Source organism: Anolis carolinensis, chromosome 3 (assembly GCF_035594765.1).
Source record: "Anolis carolinensis isolate JA03-04 chromosome 3, rAnoCar3.1.pri, whole genome shotgun sequence".
NCBI lineage: Eukaryota > Metazoa > Chordata > Lepidosauria > Squamata > Dactyloidae > Anolis > Anolis carolinensis.
In genome coordinates this window covers 216015520-216034983 of record NC_085843.1, presented here as the reverse complement: position 1 = coordinate 216034983, position 19464 = coordinate 216015520, and the positions used below count along the sequence as shown (strand labels likewise).

Genomic DNA, 19464 nt, shown 5'->3' with positions numbered 1-19464 from the left:
CTCCAGTTGAAATAATAAATAACTGAAGGGAAAACTCTTCCCTAGAAATTAGCTGTTAATTTGTTTTTAAACAGCCACCATGAATCTCATACTGGGAGAAAGTACGAATATTTTTAAAGTCTTAAAGAGCCAGTATAATGTACTAGTTTGATCACTGATTCCCATGGATACTCACAGGGTAGCCCTTGGGCAAGTCATATACATTCAGTGATTCAGTAAACCCTGTGATAGATTTATCTTAGGATCTGCATAAGACAGAAATAACTTGAAGAAACAGAATAACACAGAACTGATGCAGGACAGGAGTTGAACTCCAGCACATCTGGTGAACAGTGGCTACAGAAGACTGAACTAAATGGGCCAAAGGTTTCAACCACCACAAGACTGCTTCATTCATGGTTTGAAATCGGGTAGAATATAATGCAAGAATTTACGTACAATCTGCTGTCCTGAGAGAAATTCATAATATGACCGTATTTTACCGCATGGTAGTCACACTTCCTCCCCTTTTTTGAGAGGAAAGGGGGGAGGTGCAATTATTATGAGGTGACTACTATTATGTGGTGAAAAATGTCCTTGTAGCTCAAAAGGGAGAGGCGGGTGAGAACATTCCCCCCTTCACATAATAGTTACACCCATGAACTGAGGATGTGACTATTATATGAGGAATCCTAAAAATAAAACAAAGCCAGGAACCAAAAAAGGGGTGTGCGACTATTATGCAATGACAATTATTGTGTGATGAAATATGGTAATAAGGACTTCAGTTGTTGAGAATATACTTTTCAAGAACTGTGGAGAAATAAATTATGGAAGTCAGCCAAATATAACAAAATACGATAAAAATAGAAGGAGAACTACACAATGATGAATAGCTCAACTAAAATAATAGTATTTTATCAATGGCTTGTTTTAAAAATAATGGGATTGGGGGACTTTCTCACCAACACATCCCCTAATTGTGGCATTTCCCAATATAGACTATATTTTTGAGTATCAGTTTGCGAATGTAAATCATAAGGCATTAGAATAGTGACAGAAACCCTCTTCCCCTTTCTTGAGCCAACAACAATGTATGCAAAATTGTCTAGCACAAATCCAGCTGTCTGAAACAGGCATAAAATTGTGGGATATCATCATAGAAATAGAGATGGAAAAACACCTCTCTAAAAATCTTCATGATGCAAGAATGGCTAAGATATTTGTAATTAGGCAGAATCAATAAGAAGGTCACTAAAAAGCAGGTTGCTGGAAAGGCAGATGAGCATTTTTTCTAAGTAATTCAGCACATGCACTAATGATGATTCTCTGCTGAAAAACTGGAGACAGCAAAGCACAGTGCATTTTCTGTCTCTATTCCCGAATCAAGAGAGTGGGTTGCAAAAATGGTGAATCCACATTACCAATGTTCATTAGATGTAAACTTTTTGTTATGATTGCATCTCTATCACAAGCAAATGTTAGAATTGTAAATGTCACATTGATCTAATAAAGTAACCCTCCTGTAGAAAATAATTAACCAATTTGTAAGATATATGCAGGTGTTGGCAACACTGTAGATAATCCCTGTATGCTACACATTTGCAGAATTGTGAGGATGCGCAAGTATTAACTGCAAATTCTGAGTCAAGATACAGTACATTACATTTGATACATTCAACCTCTGAGTGCACAAAGTACCCACTCACAGTTATTACATATTTGCTATGCTTTGATCTAGATAGAATTTGTTTTTATGAGCTGTTCAACACTTTGTTTCTAGCTTCCCTTGGTAACCCTTAATGTATTCTTTTTTAAAAATAAGAGAAGGTGGGAAATTTTCACACTAATTTCAAAAGTATCCAAAACTTTGATGCTTCACAGGAATATTTACAGTAATCTCTGATGACAGGGATCTCACTTGAAGGTCAGACAGCAACAAATTGATGCTATCTTTGCTATTTGCGTTAAAAAGGGGAAAGGTTAAAATTAGGAGACACAAAACAAATTATACAGAACAAAGGTCACAAAAAGAAAAAGACATATGAATCTTGTAAGTAAGAAATACCCCAAGCTTTTATCAAGCAGCACCAAGCTTCCTGGAGACATAACTTTGTCACAGTTATCTGTATTTCTATTGAATGTACTGATATTGGGTTGCTATGAGTTTTTCAGCCTGTATGGCCATGTTCCACTAGCATTCTCTCCTGACACTACTGGAACATGGCCATACAGCCCGAAAAACTCACAGCAACACAGTGATTCCGGCCTTGAAAGACTTCGACAACACATTGTATTGGTATTATTTTCATTTCTTATTTGAATTTACTGATATACCACCCCTTTAGAAGTTACAACCCAATATATCCAGCAGAGGGTGCCCATGTCGCTCTCTAAAACCCAATATATAGAATGAAACATGACATTTAAGAGGAAAAGAGTTCAAAGGAAATTCATTTGTCGCTAATACAAGTGTATGAACATTTTCATTTTGAAATTTTTTTTGTAGTAGCTTTCTGCTTCAGGTGAAAAAATTGGCATGGTACAATTACCACACCTCAAAGCAAACCTCATTCTAATAATAAAACACCAATTATGCTAGTGATTTCAGAATGAGTCACTAAAATACCTACAGCCGTAAATATCCCAATGCACCTAACAAAATTCCTCTGGCTAGCATACCTGTCTGTTGAGTGGGATGTCTCAACCTTGTTTCAACACTCACTGAGGCATTTTCCTATGGCACCACATTAACTGAAATCTCTTGCTTTTAGCTATGCAACAGTAATCTTCAAGTGGTACATTTGACTTTCAGGATGCCCTTCTAAGCTCTATGAACCCTTAGCTCGAAGAAGTACCTACAGCAAGACTGAACCAGGAGCAATATTTGTACCATAGATTTCACAAAGTCTTGCCAATTGTCTAATTATTTGAGAATGAGATAGGTGTCAACCTTGTAACATGTCCATAAGCATCCGAGAAAGTCCCAGGCTGCCAGCTCAGGGATTGGGCAAAAAGCACAATAGGTCTCTAAATGCAGGAGAACATTTATTAAAGGCCACAGAAGTGATAACACAACCCAACACATATTTTGGTGCCTCAAATGTTAGACCTGTTTCTAGGTATATTAGACCTGCTGATTCCAAAAATGGCATCAATTTTTCCCTAGTTTTTGATATAGAACATATGCCATATACCAGTCTTTATCTGTTTACCTATAGAAAATCATGATAACCATATCTAAGGAACTGGAGCTGTGATGCAGTCTAACCAATTGACTTTTCTGAATCAGTTCCAAAAATAATCCCAGGAACAGGCCTAAAAACCAAGACACAGAGATATTTTTTATTGAGTTGTGTTATCAACTACAGTTGTTACAAGTGCCTTAGAAATATGCTTCTGAAGGGGGGAGGTCCAATTCATACAGTAGTCTTTGAAAAGAAGGTATGTGTCTATAAACTAGGTTTATAAATAGTCATCAGCCACTGTAACCAGTGACAACAAGAATACTTTCCAGGCTGGGAAGCTTTAGTAAGATAGATGAGGTCTTTCAGGTTATTTGCATACCTCAAGTAATCAACCTAAGTGCTTGCAATTAACTGTGTAAATCAGAAATGTTTTGAGGATTAATACATTTTGAGTTCTGGAAAATAAAACAAACAGAAAATGTATGTGTAAAACATGTTGCACGTGTCATAGTCTATCACATCATGCCCACTGATTGTCATCTTTTATTTATAGGGCCACATTCATCCTGCAAAGATTGGGAACCAAGAAAAGAACAACAGGAAAGACAAACGAATAACATTCTCACTAATCCTGAGAGCAAGAGTCTGGAGGAGTAGTATGTCATAGCCAAATGTTACATTAACTCTGGAATTCTAGCATAATAAACCTCACACAGATTTTGCTCCTAGCTTGAATGTACAAAACAAGGGTGGACAAATATGTATTACATCTGAATGCAATACTACTTTGTAGTTTGGCCAAATAAGGAATTAATCAGGTTTAGGTTTAAAGCCAACAACTGGGTGTGTCTTTTCAATTCAGCCTTTCCATGTTTGGAAATGTTGAGTTTGTAATGTGTGTGTATGTGTATGTCTGTGTGCGCAACAGGGGGAATGGAAGAAAGTCCAAATGGTTTTTATCCGCTTACTATTACAAACCACTGATCGAATAAGTGATATTAAACAAACCCCTGTTTTATCCATTCTCCTACAAATAAGCCATTCACTGCAATGTAGTTCCTCTTTCTATTTTGTCATATCAAAAGGGTACATTTGTTTTGCATTTCCAGTTCATGAATGCAAATGATAAGACATTAGAGCAAGAAATGGATAGACATCTATCTCCTAAGCAGAATATACCACATGGCCGCTTATGTTGTCCTTCAGCTTCAGGTGAAAATCACAAATATTAAGATGGGAAAATGCCCCTTTGATCTTGAAATAAGCCCTAGAGTGAAAACCATTTTCTGATTCATTTTAACTTCATGGCAACTCATTAAAAAAACAAACAGTGCTTAAAAGAAGCATTTTTCCTTAGAAAATCACAGTAGAAAACCCCACAAATCTGATTCATCTTCACGCCTAAAGAAAGGAGTCCCCTGCAGCTGACGAGGATTCCTATAGTGGGGCTTCTAATTGAACTCTTGATTAAGTGCCACGAGATCTAGAAATAGACTATTCAAGGTTAAGCAGAATCTTGGGAGTCACAAATTTCTCATTAGTGTCACATATCACAGGCAACAGGTCTTCTGCACTGCATGAGAAGCTTTGGGAAAAAGGGGGGGGGGGGGGGAGACAGAAAACACAATCCTCCCACCTCTCAGGAGGCTGCAGCTTTGCAACACAGCAAGGTTCCATATCCCAATGAAAGTATATTTGCTTAACTAACTGAGAGAAAATAAGCATTGTGTTATATCATCTCTGCAGTGGGTGAACTTTCTTGGCAGAATATTTACACGAAGCCTCACTTTGTATTAACAACTGTGGCCAATTAGAAGAAAGCCCCCTGAATGTTTACATAACCTTGAGAGGCTTGGGACTTGAGCTTCAGGCATGTGAACAAGTAAATTCCATTTTTTTAAAAACCCAGAATTCTATTGCTTTGGGTGTGCCTCTAAACTTGAGTTATATCATGACCAAAAAAACCCAACTGGAAATACCTTTTCAGCTAAAACAGATATCTGTGAAGTCAGGGTCACAAGGAAATGCCAGGAGACATTTTTATTGACTGCTCAAGTATGAAATTCTTCATTTGCAGCCAAAACATAAAGACTGCTATTTGAGTCATACTTACTGCAAGAGAAGCAGTAAAGATAGCAAGAATGCCTTTCCAGAAGCAATGTATAGAATTTCATAGAGAGCCATCTAAAAGCGATGAAACACTTTTTCATTCAAATCTTACAGTTGCTAGATCACTTTTCTGTATTTTCATTAAAATGATGTTGGACAACCAAAGTAAAAAATTGTATTAAAAAGAACTGTATTAGGGTTTTATGAAAAAGAAGTTATTTCATCACAGGACTACCAGAAAGAAAGTGAGGAATCATAGAATCATAGAATAGTAGAGTTGGAAGAGACCTCATGGGCCATCCAGTCCAACCCCCTGCCAAGAAGCAGGAAATCGCATTCAAAGCACCCCGACAGATGGCCATCCAGCCTCTGTTTAAAAGCCTCCAAAGAAGGAGCCTCCACCACAGTCCGGGGAAGAGAGTTCCACTGCCGAACAGCCCTCACTGTGAGGAAGTTCTTCCTAATGTTCAGGTGGAATCTCCTTTCCTGTAGTTTGAAGCCATTGTTCCGTGTCCTAGTCTGCAGGGCAGCAGAAAACAAGCTTGCTCCCTCCTCCCTATGACTTCCCCTCACATATTTGTACATGGCTATCATGCCTCCTCTCAGCCTTCTCTTCTGCAGGCTAAACATGCCCAGTTCTTTAAGCCTCTCCTCATAGGGCTTGTTCTCCAGAGCTTTGATCATTTTAGTTGCCCTCCTCTGGATGCTTTCCAGCTTGTCAACATCTCCCTTCAACTGTGGTGCCCAGAATTGGACGCAGTATTCCAGGTGTGGTCTGACCAAGGCAGAATAGAGGGGGAGCATGACTTCCCTGGATCTAGACGCTATTCCCCTATTGATGCAGGCCAGAATCCCATTGGCTTTCTTAGCAGACGCATCACATTGTTGGCTCATGTTTAACTTGTTGTCCATGAGGACTCCAAGGTCTTTTTCACACGTACTGCTGTCAAGCCAGGCGTCCCCCATTCTGTATCTTTGCATTCCATTTTTTCTGCCGAAGTGAAGTACCTTGCATTTGTCCCTGTTGAACTTCATTTTGTTAGTTTCGGCCCATCTCTCTAGTCTGTCAAGATCGTTTTGAATTCTGCTCCTTTCTTCTGGAGTGTTGGCTATCCCTCCCAGTTTGGTGTCGTCTGCAAACTTGATGATCGTGCCTTCTAACCCTTCGTCTAAGTCATTAATAAAGATGTTGAACAGAACCGGGCCCAGGACAGAACCCTGCGGCACTCCACTCGTCACTTCTTTCCAAGATGAAGACGACGCATTGGTGAGCACCCTTTGGAGACAACTAAAGGCAAACTAAGTCTGGATCTATAATGCCCCCATATCCCAGGATCTAATTAGTTTATCTCAGATTGACTGGCAGTGGAGACTCATATAATCCAGTTCAAAGCAGATAATCTGGAATCAAATCCTTTGGATAATAGAAATCCGGCCTAAATTCTTCTTTTCACTATGATTATTTTATCATTACAATTTCTGCTGGCAGAGGTACAATTTTGTTATTTAACGTACAGGTGATACACCATAAAGAAGAGATCCAAATGCCTGCATCTGCTAATCCCTTTGATAAGTATATTATTGTCTTGTCTAGTTACCCAGGGATCCATTTTCAAGTGAAAACAACTAATACAGCTAATTCTCTTACCCAGAACGCCAAAACCCAAAATACTCCAAAACTCAGGATGACTGGCACTTTTGCTTTCTACCTTTTTGCATTTTTGCTTTTGTTTAATGCACAGAATTCTTGATAAAATTACATTCAAGCTATGTGCATAAGGTGCATAACGTTCTGTGTTTAAATTTGGGTCCCATCTCCAAGATATCTATCTCAATACAGACAATCCCCAAGTTACAAACATCTACCGGTAACTTACAAACAACTTATAGTTAACAATGGGGGTGAGACAACAGGAAGTGAGAGAAATCTATCCCTAGAAAGGGAAATTCACTCCTGAAAGAGTTATCATGAGGAAAAGGTGTCTCAGTCAAAGTTTATCACCAATCCTTGTTTCCACAGCAAGCCAAATTTTTCAAAATCCAATTATCACAGGGACAGAAAGTGGGATGAAGTCTTCTGAACAGGGAACAGACAGCAAAGTAAACATCACAGCAGTATTAACTTTTCCCTATGCTATTCAAAGCTTGTATTGTATTGTATTGGGCTGGAGTTACACTTTAAAAATGTACCTGTTCTGACTTACAACCAAATACAAATTAAAAACAAACCTACAGAACATATCATTTTCGTAACTTGGGGACTGCCTGTGTACTTAAATATACTGGGTAGTTGTAAAGACATTTCCCATGCTGTCATGTGGTATTTTAAAAATGCTTTGGGTCTTTCACTTGGACATAGATACCTTGCATATACAGGCAGTCCCCTTTATATGCAAAATAACTAAAACATAAAAAGTAACAATATGTCTAATAATCACTGCCAAACTGTTATGGTTGAGCCTTCTGGCTCTGATACTAGGAGACGAGGTCGTAAGACTCCTCGAGAGTCAGACTCTTTTGAGGAGCGCGAAAGGAAACGGCTCCGAGACTTATTTGCAGAACCAACAGACGAAGACTCCTTTGAGGGTTTTACCGAGGGAATGGAGGAAGAGATGGTTAGCTCAGAGGAGGATGATATGGAATGGACTCGTGGGAGGGAGGATTTGGGTGTCACTGGCAATGATAGCATGGGAGGCGACTGGCGGGTTGCAGGATCGGACCCGTGGACGGGCTGGAGGGATGGAACGGGATCCACAGCTGGGGATGCTGTGGGGCGTAGTCAAAGGTGTGTTAGTTCTGATGAGGATGATGATGAGGAGGCACCTGGAATTAGGATAGCAGCTGACAGCGATGAGGAGTTATGAACTGGCATAAAATGGGGTTTAGAATCAATGGCTAATTGCGTTGGGCAAGGTAATCTGGACGAACGCTTGGGCTCTTGTTGGGGAACTTCCTGAAGACGGGTGTGATTCGTTTGCTGTATACGTAAGTTACCAAGGACACTGGGCATAGACGGCGGGAGGAACTGTGTGGGCTTTTCCTGTGCAACTTGTGTTTAATCTTGATAGCTTGGACCTCCGTCGTCTTTTTGACTGACATTATTGCCAACTCTGGATTGACGCTGGACTGACTGACTGACTACGACTCTGGACTAACCCTTCTGTGGCTATCGGTGGAACTTGTGGAACCTTAGACGTCTGCGTTTGGCTTTCGACCTCGGACCGGATTGGGACCCCGCTGACCATCGTTACCCTGATTGATGTGCCTGGACCTGGTTTTCGCCCGTTGCACAGAGGAGCAACAGCCCGAGTTACTTCTGTAGCTCTTGAGTAGCAGAGGGGAATCTGCTGCTGGGTTTTGTGTTCATTTTGACCTTTTGTTAACCAGTTTTTGTTTGTTTAATTGCCAGGCTGAAGTAAGCACCTTTGATTTAATCCGGATTAAACTTCTGTTTAATCCGGTTTATTCTTTTGAACTGTTTAAACTCAAACGAAGTTATTTTTGTTACTTTTCACACTGAAGACAAGTGTTTGCCTAGTCCTTTGTTTCCTACGGGCAATTTTTAGTTCTGTAACCTCAATAAACTATGTTGTATTCTACTTGGAGTGTTCTGTCTTTGACACAAACTATAAACAAGACATGTATTTTTAGTCACAGCAAAATGAGATATTTGTACATGCCCTGTAGTGCTTGAGCTATTGTAGCTATTTGTCTGGTTATAATACAAAATGCCACTCAAATGACCACTGTTTGAGTGGTCATTTGAATAGAATAGATTTTGAAAACAAACCAGTCATAACACCCAGGATATTTAGCATAGCCACTGACTAGCCTCTCTTCTCACACACTTTCTTCCAATGGAACTATAAGAATCACAAATACCTGTACAATTGAGGATTTTGCAATATTTCAGATCTGGGAATTTCAAATAAGGAATGTTCAATCTGTGTTGGCTGTTTTCACTTGAAAACAGATGCCTCAGTAACTTGGCAAGGGAAGCATAGTTAAAAATAGGCTGCTCAGCATTTGCAACCTAGTTTCATGGTTAACACAATCTTGAAGTTACCCTTCAAGCACTGAAGAAAGCAGTAATTCCAATTTAAAGTTCCTACCTTTTCCAAAGAAGTCCAGTGCTTGCTGTCACAGCTGTAGTTCCTACAAAAGCCACCATCAGCAGTCTGCGCCGGCTATGAATCGTCTGGGCTGTTCCATAGTGCCGTCTAGAAAGGGCAACGCAACCTGCCACAGCAGGGAGAAGGCGAAAGCGTAACATCCTGGGAAGGAAAACAAAGAGCACAGTAAGAGGAGTAACATGAATGTAGCTAATGTTTCTGTTATCTTTGAAGAAGGGAACACCTGTACACTCTTTGAAACCCATGGGCTATCAGAAAAAGACAAGAAGGAAACCTCAGATCTTGCTGAATCAGTTTTCATTTTAATTCCAGGATTGAAAAAGCACATATAACTGCTAGGCTGTAAACAGCCATGCACATAAAAACAAGGGCTCAAGGCAGAGCAGAAGTGAGACCAAAAGTAAACTCAGCTGTAGACAAGATCTGGAACACACATTCCACCTGAACAATATGGGATGCAATGCAAGTGTGAGGCATGGCACACCAGAGCACAATATATGTAGATGCTCGTGGGCTGACAAACAGGCATCAACAAGGCTTCAGTATGGCTGGTACTCAAAGACATTGAAATATTAATTGATGAGCAAAGCAGGCAGAGCAATATTGCATCAGCCTCAGACAGGAAGCCCAGGATACTTCTGATTTAAATCCTGTCACTTGGTGCACTCTTCCCAAGTTTGATGCCCTCATTGGTATGGTTGTAATCTAAAACATCTGAAGGACACCAGGTTGGGGAATACTTTTTTAGACTAGACAGCAAAGATACTGACTGGCACATGAATTATGAAGTCAGAAAGTTTAATCCCAGTCTAGAATCTCTGACACTTCTATCTAATGTAATGACCCTATCATTGCTATGGTATATGTCAAGCTACTGAAAAAGGAGGAAGATGTGCTCCCACAATAGTTCCATCTAGCAAGAAAGAGAGATCAGGAAGGCTACAGTTGATCCTCCACATTTGTGGGTCAAGCATTCATGGATTTGATTATCTGGTGTGTTCACCTCCACTGCTTTCCTACACACACACACACACATTCTCTCTAAGCCAGTGGTTCTCAACATGTGGATTCCCAGATGTTTTGGCCTTCAACTCCCAGAAATCCTAACAACTGCTAAACTGGCTGGGAGTTGTAGGCCAAAACACCTGGGGAACCGCATGTTGAGAACCACTATTCCTGGCATTTGTAGATCTTTGTAGGCATTTGTAGGCAGGGCTGTGGTGCAGGCTGGTTAGCAGCCAGCTGCAACAAATCACTCTGACCAAGAGGTCATGAGTTCGAGGCCCGCCCGTGCCTGCATCTGTCACTGTTCTATGTTATGGCATTGAATCTTTGCCTTATATGTGCAATATGATCCGTCCTGAGTCCCCTTCGGGGGCAGAAGGGCGGAATATAAATACTGCAAATAAATAAATATATCTTCCAATTCAATTCTGTGGTCAATTTATGGTGGTGGTTGACCACAGAATTTCACTGGAGAACCTACAAATTCCCAGAGAAGTGTTCTCTCAAGCTAATAATTTTATTTATATTTATGATTTTTCCACTTTTATGGGGGCTTCGTGCCCCTATCACTCACAAATGTGGAGGGACTACTATTGTGTGCCACTATCACATCTTTGTGAGTTCCTGTGGGTCCGAAACTGACTCAACATGTGTAACATATAGACTCTCTGCAATTCTCCTTCCTGGTATGTCTTTTTACTCTCAAATCACACTTATGTTTTTCTTCTACAATAGATGTGATTACAGGTGGAGATGCATAAAAATGCACTGTGCATCAAAGGGGTTTTGCTCAAGATACAGTGTCTAGATAAGAAAATAGAAGTACTACTTCAGCTCAAATTGCCTTTCTATAGAGTGCAATAGTTTAATAATTTAATTAATAGTTTGTAGTAAGATTCATGGGTGGTTCAGATTGTCTGATAAAAGTTTGCTTTTTACAGCTACCAAAATTCAGTTTGCAGGCCAAATGACTGCAGGAAGAAAGCAAAAAGCTGGCTACCGATCTAAGTGGTATTTAAAAGTGAAGGCTTTAAAGTGGAAACATCATGTCCAAGCACAAACAACCATTTAAGAGGTATCTGTGGGAACTGCAAAAATGGAAAGAGTTAAAATAATAATGACTCCAATATGTAAGCACCTTTACTGTGAGATAATGATGCTTTCATTACCAACATTTTAAGCAGCAGCACCATCACCAGACAGAAAGCTGGTGATGGTGCTGCTGCTTAAAGAGTACCAGGATTTAAGCTCAATAGCTTAGGCAACAACTCACAGCACCCCTAAACATCAAACAGACAACAAGGTTCAGGTTTTCTGGGGCTGAAACTCACTAAGAATCATTGGGTTTCTATGGCTCAAACAACTATACCATGCTGGCTCTCTCTTTAAGCTTTAGCAGAAGGCAATGTCAAACCTCCTCTAAAGAAAACTCTATGACAGGGTGACCCTAGGTTAGAGTCAACCTGAAAACACATAACAACAATATCTACATTTACATTTGGCATCTTCAACCCCTCTCCCTTTTTCTTCTTCCTTTTCTACATAATCAGGTGTATCACAATTATCTACTATACAAATCTGTAAAGAACAAGACTTTCATCACCATCATTCTTGCCTTCAAGATGTACATTAAGAAGATTAATGCAAGTTTCTGAGAGAACAAGCAGTTTGTAAACAGATTTGTCTCACAGCCTTGGCGTAAACTAAACACACTACTCTAAGTATGTTTCCTTCTGCCTGGTTCCCAAAAGAGAAAGTCAATGAAATGTGAAAAGGAGCGACTATGATTAAATCAAATATCTGGAGCCAAATTTCAAGTAAAATTGAAATGATGAATTCTAACATAAGAAGACTGAAAAGGGGAAAACATATTTGAGTAGAGTGAAGAGGAAATCTGCTTACTGTCGTCCACCCTCATTTACAGTGATTAGGGAACCAGGACCCCCACAAAAGTGGAAAAAATCTTAAATATCACACGACATCCATAAACATGGATTCCTCAGGGTCTTTTCCCCCCAACAGCCCTGGACGGTCACTCCTTTTACCATCTTCCAAACACAAAGCCTCAACCAGATTTTAGACCCCTTTTCTGTTGGGAATCTGGTAGCAGAAGAAGAAAGGCAAGGAGGTGGATTGTTGGGGAAAGAGTTTGAGTTAGTTAAGCAGCAGCTTCAATGTCCCAAATATCAAATCAACAAATGAGAGACCCATGAATCTAGAAGGCCAACATAGCTGCAGGGAAAAGAAGGACGCTTAGAAGAAGAAAACATCATGGATAGCCCTGATAGCAAGGGGAAGGAGGTGCTGTTTGAAGGGCCAGCATTTGAACTGGAGCCCAGTAGAGTTCATCTGAGCAGGCAGAGGAAGGGTTAGCTGTTCCAGCTCTTTTAGACTTGCAAAGGGAGAAGGCTTAACTTCACAGGTCTTCCAGGTTAGCAGAAAAATGCACTATCAATAGGCAACACTGGAGAAGCTAGCATAAAAGGTGCTAGCAGCAACATCAAAGTTTGAAGCTGACCTCGGACTATTTGTGATCTCTGGTTTCATGAACTTGGGAATATCTCTCTGGCTATTGGATTTTTGGATTAACCTTGAACTCTAGACACTGTTGGAATCAGCTTAAATCTTGGAACGAAACTAGTGGCTTCCTTGGTTTTATTCTCTACAGTTGACACCTCCTGGCTGGATGGATTCTGTAGTTTGGACTTAGGACTATTTGCTAACCTCCTGTTCGAAAATGGGGTCTTGGCTTTACGACACAAGGCCCAAGATGAGAGAAAGTAAAAAAGGCAAAAATTAAACAAGCAAGCTGCTCACAGATATCAAACCTATTGCCATTAGCATCTAGAATACCAACTTTTTTGCTGTATACATTCTCTCTCTTGTTCCCTCAAATCCCATTATTCTCCTACCTTTTATGTCTGAAGGGCTGGAAATCAGTAAAGCCATGAAGAACAAATTATGGCACTGAATGAAGCCAATGACCGGTGAATTTTAATTCTGCCGGCAGGCAGACAAAATTTGAGATGCAGCAAAAGAAGGACTTTTAAAAAATAATGAACAAACAGTATCATAAGCAGCCAGTCTACTTAGTAACATGCTATTTTTAAAGGCAGTTTTACGCACAAGAATTTATTCACATGCAGCATTTTTCAGCAGGCTCCTGTCCCTTTCCAATTTGCTCATTCTTCATCATAGGCCTGACAATACATTATGCACTCTTGGCCTCTTTAGCACAGCTACTTGGCAGGCAGCTCTGCACTTTATAAGATTACTTCTTAAGACTTCCAATAATACCCAAGTCTATATTGCCTTTGAAGTCAACACTGGCAAGCTATGTCAACAGAAGCTTGATAAAGACAAGACAGCCACAAATCCAGAAAAAAGTTTCTAGTGTGTGCTTTGTATCTGACAGTTTCAGATACTTTCTAACTTTGGAAAATGTACCCACAATGTATTTGTAATGCATATACGTACACACTTCTACCCAACAAAATGACAGAATAGAGATCAAGATTTATCACAAAACTGTTCCTTTGGAGCAGTGTCAGGGGGATGTACAACCTAGGAGATGCATGCAGTCCTTACCAATTCCCTCTGAAAATATGGCCAAATACAACTCAAATTTCCACTTCAAAACTCTGTTTTGGGGAGACTATTCGGGAAGGGATTAGTCTTAGCATCCACTTAAAGTGACTGGAATAAAAAAAGTCTCTTATGGTTGACCAAGAAAGTGACTCACAGTGGCCCTTTGAATCCTAGATCATGCCCACCTTTGATCTATAGCAGACCCACACAATTTGTTAGTAGTAAGGGGCAGTGGGTTAAACCGCTGAGCTGCTGAACTTGCTGACCGAAAGGTCGGCAGTTTGAATCCGGAGAGCGGAGTGAGCTCCCACTGTTAGTCCCAGCTTCTGCCAACCTAGCAGTTCGAAAACATGCAAATCTGAGTAGATCAATAGGTCCGGCGGGAAGGTAATAGCGCTCCATGCAGTCATGCTGGCCGCATGACCTTGGAGGAGTCTGTGGACAACGCCAGCTCTTTGGCTTAGAAATTGAGATGAGCACCAACCCCCAGAGTCGGACACGATTAGACTTAATGTCATGGGGAAACCTTAACCTTTAGGGGGCCAAAATTAGATAGGCTAAGCCTCTTGGTGCTGCAAATAGGTTTTTAGCACCTTGCCTTCCAAAAAAGATATAAGTAATGATTAATTAGGAGTGCTGTTGCTGTGTGCCTTCAAATCGTTTCAGACTTTGGGCAACCCTAAAGTGACCCTATCACAGAGATTTCTTGCCAAGATTTATTCATGGGGAATTTGCCTTTGTCTTCCTCTGAGGCTGAGAGTGTCACCAAGAGGGGTTCAGAGACATAGTCCGAGATTCAAACCACTACATCACAAGTTCTAAATTCTGAATTTCTTCCCTCTCTTTTGTCTGCCTTCTTTTCTTTCTCCCTTTTCTTCTTTCTCTGTTTCCCACCTACCTTTCTTTCTTCCTTTTCTCCTTCCTTCCATATCTTTTTCCTCCCTCCCTTCATCCCTTTCTTTCTCTTCTCTTTTCTTCCTTCCCTCTCTTCTTCCTTCCTTCCTCCTTCCCTCCCTCTCTCCTTCCCCTCTGCCCTCCCTCCCTCTCTTCTTTCTTTTTTTCTTTCTTTCTCCCTTCCACCCTCCCTCCCACATGTGATCTATAGGCACCTGATAACACCATGATGGTGATACCAAGCTGGCCAAGATCTTATCATTGCCTGGATCGGAAACCAACTGGGAATCCCAGGAGTGATGGCTTGAATTCCATACTGGAAGAAAGATAAAATATATGTGTTCTAAACGGAGTAAATGGCACAATGCAGTTAGGCTACTAGTCAGCTTAACTATGGTTATTAAGCAGAGGTGATCTGCAGGATTACTTGATCTTTTTCTCTCTTGGTTCCCTTTGAAAGAACTAACTTTCTCCTACCTGGTCTCAACAGGACTAATGCTAACAGCTTAGCCCATTACTACAATGGGTCCTTCTGAATGCAACTTCCTTCTAAAAGAGGGTGGCATGTTATTTTCTAAGGATGAAAACGTGAAAAGGAGCCATTTAACAGCTGTTGAATTATTTTGCAGCAAGACTTGTATCCTGCACTGCAGCATCTCCGGGCAGCTTTTTTTCATCAGCCTCTAGAGACCAAAATGAAAAATACATTCTAAAGGAATAGATCAAAGCAGCTTTTCTGATCGCTTGCTCTGGGTGATGATGATGATGATGATGATGATGATGATAAACCTTTATTTGTAACCCGCCACCATTTCCCCGGGGCTACTCAGGACGGCTAACAGAAGCACTATAGTGCCATATATAAACCACAATACACAGCATAAAAGTACATAAGGATAAATATATGAAATAAGTATAAAAACAACAATACATGTAAAATCCTAGTAAAGATAGTAAGAATTATAAAAAATTGGATAGAATTTCCCACTTGGAATGGGAAAGATGTCGTCAAAGGGGTTGAAGTTTACATTACACTACATAACACGATTTAGGTTCCTGGGTTATAAACGTCATTTCCTAATTGGTTCTATCATTTTAAAAAGTTGATTAGACTGTACAACCTTTGTTCTTATGGGACATCCTGCAGCACATTTTTCAAAAGTTTTTCAATGAATATCTCATAGAGTCTCAACCAATTCAATGCTGTTTGTGACAGCCACAAAAATGAAGCTTCTGGAGTATAACAACTACAGTAGAGTCTCACTTATCCAAGCCTCGCTTATCCAAGTTTCTGGATTATCCAAGCCATTTTTGTAGTCAATGTTTTTAATATATCATGATATTTTGGTGCTAAATTCATAAATACAGTAATTACAACATAACATTACTGCGTACTGAACTGCTTTTTCTGTCAAATTTGTTGTAAATCATGATGTTTTGGTGCTTAATTTGTAAAATCATAACCTAATTTGATGTTTAATAGGCTTTTCCTTAATCCCTCCTTATTATCCAAGATATTCGCTTATCCAAGCTTCTGCTGGCCCGTTTAGCTTGGATAAGTGAGACTCTACTGTACTTTCAAATTAAACCCTGCACAATTAAACAGGAATAATTAAACACAATTAAACACTTTCCAACCAAGAACAGAAAATATTTCAAATTTTGTTACACTGTGTTATAATTTTAAAGAGACTTTTTATAAAACTATGTACAGACAGGCAATGAATAGAGTTGTTAGTTGTGTGCTTCCTGTACCCAGCCTCAAATAACAATGTGACTACAGCTCTCTGGACCAATTTGAGTTTCTGAACTATCTGTAACGGCAGCCCCATATACACTGTGTTAAAGTAATTCAAACTGCACGAACTTAAGACATGTACCAACATGACCAAATCTGATGTTGCAGGAATGAGTGTGGCTGGTGCAGAAATCTTAATGGTATGAATGCACTTTTGGACACAGCCAGAATGGTTAAGGATTGATTCCAGGAGTACACCAAAGCCTGGATTGATCTCTGAAAGGCATGGCTAAGCTTGCTTTAGATCAACTTTCATAAACATTAGGTGCACCTGTGACAGATAAAACTAAACCAAGATGCTTCTATCTTCCCCCCTTAAGGCTGGAGCCAGACCAGAAAGTCAGGGGAGTCTCGTTTCAGAGTATGTAGCCAAAGTAAATTGCATGAGTCTCTTCAAAATCAACCTATACCACCACACAAACATTACAACCATTTGCAATTCTAAAGGGGAATCCAGGGGAAGTCTAGGGATGAAATTAACTGCCATGGTTCAGTGGTGTGGAATCATGGGAACTGGATATTTACTAGATCTTTAGCCTTCTCTGCCAAAAAGTGCAGGTTCCTCGACAAATGACAACTCTCATGATTTTATAGCATTGAGCAATGACAGTTAAAGTGGTGTCAAACTTCATTAATTCTATCATGTAGGTGCACTGTAGGACAAATGTGGTGAGCAAAACTATAGATGTAAGTGACTGGTAAACACAATTGTTCATTCAGACACAAAGACTAAAGACCCCTTATCTAATGTACAGTAGGCTTAGTATATTTGTGAGCACACCAAGAGGGTTAGGGGGTTGGGAAGAAAAGGACAAATGAAAATGCAAAGAATCCCACACCAAAACCCATATCTAATTGTTCTGCTTTTTGTTGCATCTGACTGTGTGTTGGACTAGGCTAGGATTATCTCATCTGTTTCACAAGGTAATAGGCAGGGATTTTTTTTTCTATCACAGCTTCACTGTTTTTAATATAAAAGTTCCTAACTATAGATACTACTCATTCAATCCTTTTTAAAAATGCACAGCATTACTTCAGTTTACCTGATCTTTTAGTGTAGCATCATCTGTTTTAGAAAACAGCCTTCTGCTTTTTTTTTTCTTTGCTCATAAACAGTGACAGGTTAGTGAGGATGATAACTGTACTGTCGTAGCACCCATGGGAGCTAATCAGCAATAGTGCTTCACTACACTAAATGCTGTATGCAATACAGTTTTAGAAAGACACATCTACATCTCAATTTGATTTCAGGATCCAATTAGTTTTAGCAAATGAACAAAGCACATGCAAGAATCTTAAAAAGAAGACTGATGATGTTTGTTTTGGTCTTTTCATAACAGAAAATTAAAAGTATTCTACATTTTTGTATTATTTTATATGCTTTTCATCAAGAGTAAAGAATCTCTTTCAGCCTGAATCCATGGAGACAGTATTTGGTCATAGGACAGGGGCAAAGGAATGGGACCAAAAATAACAGAATATTTGAACATACAAGCTTTACTGGCAGTAACTAAAACTCAGGAGAATACCAGTCAGGAGGAAAATATCAAAAAAACAAACTAGTGGAGAAACCACTATCTAATGATCTCATGAAGAAGGAAACATGGCCCTATAGAAAAGTCTACAAAATGTACATTCACAGGGACTGCTTAAAAGTGGGGCAATATTAAGGTACCCATAAAGAAATGCCAGGAAATTACCAGTGATAGGATCAAAAGGAGGAAGTTACGGACAAAAGCTCTTTAGCAGGGAGAGGGGGGACAGCTCCTCCCAGTGGTCGTGACTGAGCACAAGCCTCCATTAAGCAGAAGTTGGGAAAACCTATATATACCTATATCAATGTTTAAACTTGTCTGTCTTGTCTGTATAAAACGGCATTGAATGATTGCCATATATGTATGTTCTGTGATCCCCCCTGAGTCCCCTTCGGGGTGAGAAGGGTGGAATATAAATGCTGTAAATAAATAAAATAAATAAGATAAGCTATAATTTACAATGTCTACCTGTTGTCCTTTTATTCACTACTCCATTTCACAAATGTCAAAGCAAATTAGGAGACAGCACTCCATGTGCTCAATTTCACAAATGGCCACAGAGCCAATTCACCATAAGAAAGGGCTGCTGTTGCTGTGTGCCTTCGACTTGTTTCTGATCTATGGCCACCCTAAGGCCATGATAGGGTTTCTTTAGTCTTCCTTTATATAAGAAACAGATGTCTTGAGTGCTACTAATTTTTGGTATTTAAGGAAATCAATTCATTATAATCACTGAACTACGGAATCACTCAGGAATTTCTATCACAGTGTTTAAGGAACTAATTTACTATCAAATTGAGCTATTTGGCACCGACAATTAGTACAAGTACAAAATGGTTCTGGGAATACTACAGCAAAAAAGGAATAGTAAGGTAACCAGAGAGATTTTTGCATAAGGCTTCTTCCATATTTAACATATGCACAATTGTTCCTAACCAGACATCTTTATGTTTATAACTGTAAAAACAATACCGTAATTATTGTACATTTTTCTTTTTTTCTCACAGCCTTAGCTGTGAAGAGGTGAGAATCATCACACGTGTCCTGGATCCTTGCCTTTCCTAGCTTATAAAAACAGCCAGAGAGCAGCTGGCAGAGTGGGTAAGGTGAGTAGTGAATGCCTCACTGCAACAAGGCAGATGTTCGTCCTGCCTAGAAAGGACTGAGAGGCCTCCCTGAATCCAACCACATTGGATAACCATCTGGCTGTCTCCAATAAGGTTTTGCTTGGCAAC

At 39.8% G+C, this 19464-nt stretch overlaps 1 protein-coding gene across 2 annotated transcripts in view; it reads right to left on the bottom strand.

Moving 5' to 3' along the window:
- The window catches only part of micu1 (mitochondrial calcium uptake 1), a 202469-nt gene that overhangs the window by 173187 nt on the left and 9818 nt on the right, over positions 1 to 19464 (bottom strand). For both annotated transcript variants that reach the window (XR_010004610.1, XM_008106670.3), the window contains exon 2: positions 9389 to 9550. Coding sequence is in view for 1 of the 2 variants with exons in the window: in XM_008106670.3 (XP_008104877.1) it covers positions 9389 to 9549 (161 nt within the window). In the remaining variant the exon portion in view is untranslated. The remainder of the gene's footprint in view (positions 1 to 9388; positions 9551 to 19464) is intronic.